General features: G+C 42.0%; 1 protein-coding gene across 3 annotated transcripts in view; it reads left to right on the forward strand.

Annotated features, from left to right (window-relative positions):
• pitx2 (paired-like homeodomain 2) overlaps window positions 1-3,401 on the forward strand; it is a 13,156-nt gene extending 9,755 nt beyond the window's left edge. For 2 of the 3 annotated variants that reach the window (XM_080416292.1, XM_080416290.1), the window contains 2 exons: window positions 28-236; window positions 2,043-3,401. In XM_080416292.1, the coding sequence (XP_080272418.1) occupies window positions 28-236; window positions 2,043-2,603 (770 nt within the window). In that variant the 3' untranslated portion in view covers window positions 2,604-3,401. Of the gene's footprint in view, window positions 1-25; window positions 237-2,042 lie in introns of all 3 variants that reach the window. The other variant, XM_080416291.1, reaches the window with a different exon arrangement.
• Window positions 3,402-5,095: the final 1,694 nt, after the last annotated feature.

Genomic DNA, 5,095 nt, shown 5'->3' on the forward strand with positions numbered 1-5,095 from the left:
ATAAACGGTCTCCCATCTCTTTTTCAGAGAAAGAAAAGGGCCAAAATAAAAACAACAACAACAACGACGACTCTTCGGACGACCCTAAAAAGAAACGCCAGCGGCGGCAGAGGACTCACTTCACCAGCCAGCAGCTGCAGGAGCTCGAGGCCACGTTCCAGAGGAACCGCTACCCGGACATGAGCACCAGAGAGGAGATAGCAGTGTGGACCAACCTCACGGAGGCTCGCGTCAGGGTAAATGTACATATTTTTTGTTTTTATTGTATTTCTGTATTGTTGTATTGTGCTTTCTGCTTTGGCAATGTAAACGTATGTTTTCTCATGCCAATAAAGCCCTTTGAATTGAATTGAAATTGAATTGTAAGGAAACACAACCTAGGGTTTTTTTTTTAACATAACATTATAATGTTCTTATTTTGATCATAATACCCAATGATTGAATGTCAGTCTGCAGGTTTTCTGATTTACTGGTTCTCTAACTTTTTATTTTCAAGGACCACTATAACTCTGAGAGTGCAAATGGGTCCATTTGGTTCCATTTGTACACTCTCAGAGTTACAGACCTGTAAAGGTACTTTAAGGCTATATCTCTTTGTGTTTCTAGTTATTGTCCACTAATTTGTATGTCCGTTGCAAAAATAGAATTTTGACAAAAATGTCCACCACAAGCCAGCATGGCGATGACCCCTGAACATAACACAATTCATCAAATTATACATTATACAGTTTCTGATGATTTGTGTCACTAGTACCAGTACTGAAGACCTTAATACTGGCAGTGCACACAGATGGAACCGAATGGACCCATATAAGGGCCAATTTGTGCACTCTAGGGTTCAATTAACACATGTATTTGAGTGCATAGCAAGCAAGAGAATGATTACACACGTATTCCCAAACGTTTTACGCACAATTACGCATAGCGAAACAAAAAATCTGTGTGGAAAAGATTCCATCAACGAAATGTCGTCAGAAAACAAATACTCGAAGCCTTATTTAAATAATACAAACTTACACAGGACAATATTAATTATCTTATATGTGTTTATCCCCCTACTCCTGTCTAATTACGTCTTACCTCAGCCGTGTCTAATCCTCTGAACAGTGTGAAACAATGTAGCAAAATCCGGTTTAGAGTTATTACAGTTATTTTGTATTATTTCTTGGCACACGTTTACATGACATAAAAACAGTTAATCTCATATAGAGCTTTGGGCCCAGGAGGCGCTGTATACACATGGCCTACATTGCGTCTTATAGTTGTTTTTAGAGAGAAAGTGTAATTCCAGGCTATAACGCTGTTAACGGGTTAAGGCTCATGACATTTGTCCGTGACAGATACCATACATGTTCCTCTGTTCGTGTGAAAGAGGTGCAAAGCTTGTATTTTGCCATTGTCGCCCCGGCGTTGTGTGATTATAAGGTCACACGAGTGTTTGTCTCGGTCCAGAGCGTGAATACACACACACACACACACACACACACACACACACACACACACACACACACACACACACACACACACACACACACACACACACACACACACACACACACACACACACACACACACACACTAGACTAGAATACACATCGCCTAGTGTGTATTCAGTGTGTATTCTGCTGAGATACAGCAGCAAGAATCAAAGCACATTTCTCTGCATGATAAATCATGAATTAATTATCCATATTTGAACTCAACTGTTACACGGCAAGGTTTTAATTATCGCAGAGCGGGTCTTTATTCCCCACTCCCACGTTTTATTTTTTTTGCAGTGACAGAATTAGCCTAATAAGATTTGGTGCAGGCTATTTTGTTTCTTAATGTGGGGCATGAAAGAAATATTTTTGCAACAAAATTAAATTATGTCGGAATAATGTAGGTGTCGTATAGACTATTAAAAAAAATAACCGCAATTCCAGCTCGGAAGCAAACATTCAACCAGTTCCCAAACACATTGCTATAGCAGCCCAGATTTCTAAAGTTAGATAAAGTTCTGACATTTTCCCCAATTGTTTTCCTTTTCTCCGTCCTTGCAGGTGTGGTTCAAGAACCGGCGAGCGAAGTGGAGGAAACGGGAGAGGAACTCCCAGGCCGAGCTCTGCAAGAACGGCTTCGGCCCGCAGTTCAACGGCCTCATGCAGCCCTACGAAGACATGTACCCGAGCTACACGTACAACAACTGGGCGGCGAAGGGCCTCACGTCGGCCTCTCTGACCACCAAGAGCTTCCCTTTCTTCAACTCCATGAACTCCATCAACCCGCTGTCCTCCCAGGCCATGTTCTCCCCTCCCAACTCCATCTCCTCCATGAGCATGACCTCCGGCATGGTCCCGTCCGTGCCCGGCGGCTCCAGCCTCAACGGCCTCAATAACTTGAACAACCTCAGCGGCAACCCCTCTCTGAACTCGGGGGTCCCCAACCCGACCTGTCCGTACGCACCCCCGACGCCCCCTTACGTGTACAGGGACACTTGTAACTCCAGTCTGGCCAGCCTGAGACTCAAAGCCAAGCAGCACTCCAGTTTTGGATATCCCGGCGTGCAGAACCCGGCCGCTAACCTCAGTGCGTGTCAATACGCCGTGGATAGACCGGTGTAACGATATGATATACATAGTATTACACCTGAAAATGAACCGCAACCCAACTCCACCACCGCCACAGGAACAAAAGACTACTTTTCTTTTCTTTTTCTTTTTCTAAAGGGCACTAGAAGACTGAAGAAACAACCACTGAAACAACCCAGGACGAATTAAAAAACAGTAGAATGGAGGCTTTAATCCTCTCCCCTCCCACGAGTAGGTCTGTGTTGTTGTGAATGGAGTTCCTCACAGGCCTACTTTCATTTTGAAGCTTGTCAAATTACTCTTTTTGGGGGGTGGGGTGGGGGGAAGGGGTGGATGTTGATTATTGACTGAAAGGTTGTACATATTTAGAATCGTTCATCTCCTGTTTTGCCTCGCTATAAAGCCCTCCAGACTTCTCAAGGTTCAATTTAAACAACGCATGTGGATAAAAACAAACAAAAAAAAGAAATTAAAAAAAAGAAGGAAAAAAATCTGAAAAAAGGAATCATGTTTTGCTTGCAAAAAAAAGGGAAGGGGTGTACATACTAAAAACGCACCGTTTGTGTGTGTTCTAACATATTATAAATTTATTCTTAAATGTCTGTGTGAATATCGATTTAGAATAGCAACAATTCTGGATTTAAAGAAAAGAAAAAAAGACGCATCCAATGCTGTTCCGAAACATTATTTGTTTTTTCCCCTCTCTCTCTCTCTCTCTGTATAGTATTTGGTACGGAATTATGTTTCTTTTTTTTTTCTTTTTTTTTTTCAACATCAAAAATAAACTATTGTGTTTTATTTAATGGAAGTAAATATATTGTTCAAAACATGTTTTGCTTGCTGGAGGACTTATTATTACTGGACTTTTAATGAACCCGTTGTTCTGTTGGCACAGTCAAAGCCCGATTTATATATACGTCGTAGGCTATATACGATTCCTCTCGATGAAAATAGTCGATCTACAAGCTCACAATGCTTCGTGAATGTCAAGCTTGTGAGCTTGTAGATCTGCTATTTTTGGACGGAGGTGCAAAATGGAGCCATTCTCGGAGTGAGTTGAGTTGAGCAAAGCAATGACAAGTCTGTCTATAGCACTGGCTCCCAAACAGTGGGTCGGGACCCATTTGTGGGTCGCGGACACATTTTTATGGGTCTGACATTCTGATTTAATTATTATTATTTCAAAAATATTTTCTAAAGAAATCCCCCAAAATGCAAAAAAAAATCATGAATTAAAAACAAATCCAGTGATTTCTGAATAAATTAAACATAAAACTAAGAAATCCCATAAATTAGAAAACTAATGTTTAAGAAGTAGCCGGTGCGAGCTTGTAGATCTGCTATTTTCACTAGTTTGAGTCCGGGGCAAACGTCAAATGTTTTCTCTTTTGGGTCTTGGGTCTAAAAAGTTTGGGAACCACTGGTCTATGGCCACCAGGCCGGATAATCTATAGCCAAAACAATGGGCCACTCCAATCCACATACTTCAATACATTTAAACTGAAGAGGGGAAGAGATGTCCCGACAGATTAGCTGCTGAATACATGTCTGGCTTCTTAGCCAAAGGCTTGGTGCTGCATGGTCACTGGCGCTTGAAATAACACGGGAATCAACAAACAAGCGGAGCTGGAAGACCACACAGGACCAGAGTCCATTATTAGACTCACTGTGGAGCACATGCTAACATGAACGGTGGATTTTATTCAACGAGTGATATAATATAATGTTGTTGCAATGCGTGCACATAGAGTAACCAACAATAGATAGCTTGGCTCATTGGTTCTCAATGTGGTGGTCCGGGGACCCCCAGGGGTCCTTGGGGGGGTGTGTGTGTGTGGGGGGGGGTCCCCAGCAAAATTAGTTAATAGCCTCACAATCATTTTAACTACTTTATCCACGTTGGCTATTGAAAAATTGCAGATATACAAGCTCACTGCGAGCTTGTATAGCCTACATCTGCTTTTTTTTTAATGCATTTATTTAACACAAATCTTTTTTTTCTGGGAGTCCCTGGCACAAAACAGATTTCAGATGAGTGTCCGCGGTCAAATATCAATTGGGGGTCCTTGACACGAAAAAGTTTGAGAACCACTGTCTATTTAGCGCATACATTGATACTTTTGTGATTCAACCCCAATGCAGATCCTCTCCTTTGTCTGCGATGGTTTGATTTGCATTAAGTCTAATGTATCGTCCCTATGCAACGGTGGCGCTTGCCGAAAAGCACAGATCTGTTCGGCAAACGACACCGTGGGCTCTACGGAGTATTATGATCTAAATTAGGCTTGGTTAAAGTTTCCTCAGAACCATGACTGAGGCAAATGAAAACAACGATACGGTGCAGTGGAAATATGATTCACAAGTCAGAGCAAACAAACAGGCGGAGGTATGTGAGGCATGGAGACAGAGGAGGAGGGTACGATCAGCTCATGGCTTCATGGAGAACAAGACACAAATAAGAACTATTAGGCTACTTGTTTGGTCTTATTCAAATAATGTATCTTCTTACATCGCCTTAAAGCCTG

The sequence above is a fragment of the Gymnoscopelus braueri genome (genome assembly GCF_963280865.1).
Source record: "Gymnoscopelus braueri genome assembly, chromosome: 20".
In the NCBI taxonomy this organism is placed as follows: domain Eukaryota; kingdom Metazoa; phylum Chordata; class Actinopteri; order Myctophiformes; family Myctophidae; genus Gymnoscopelus; species Gymnoscopelus braueri.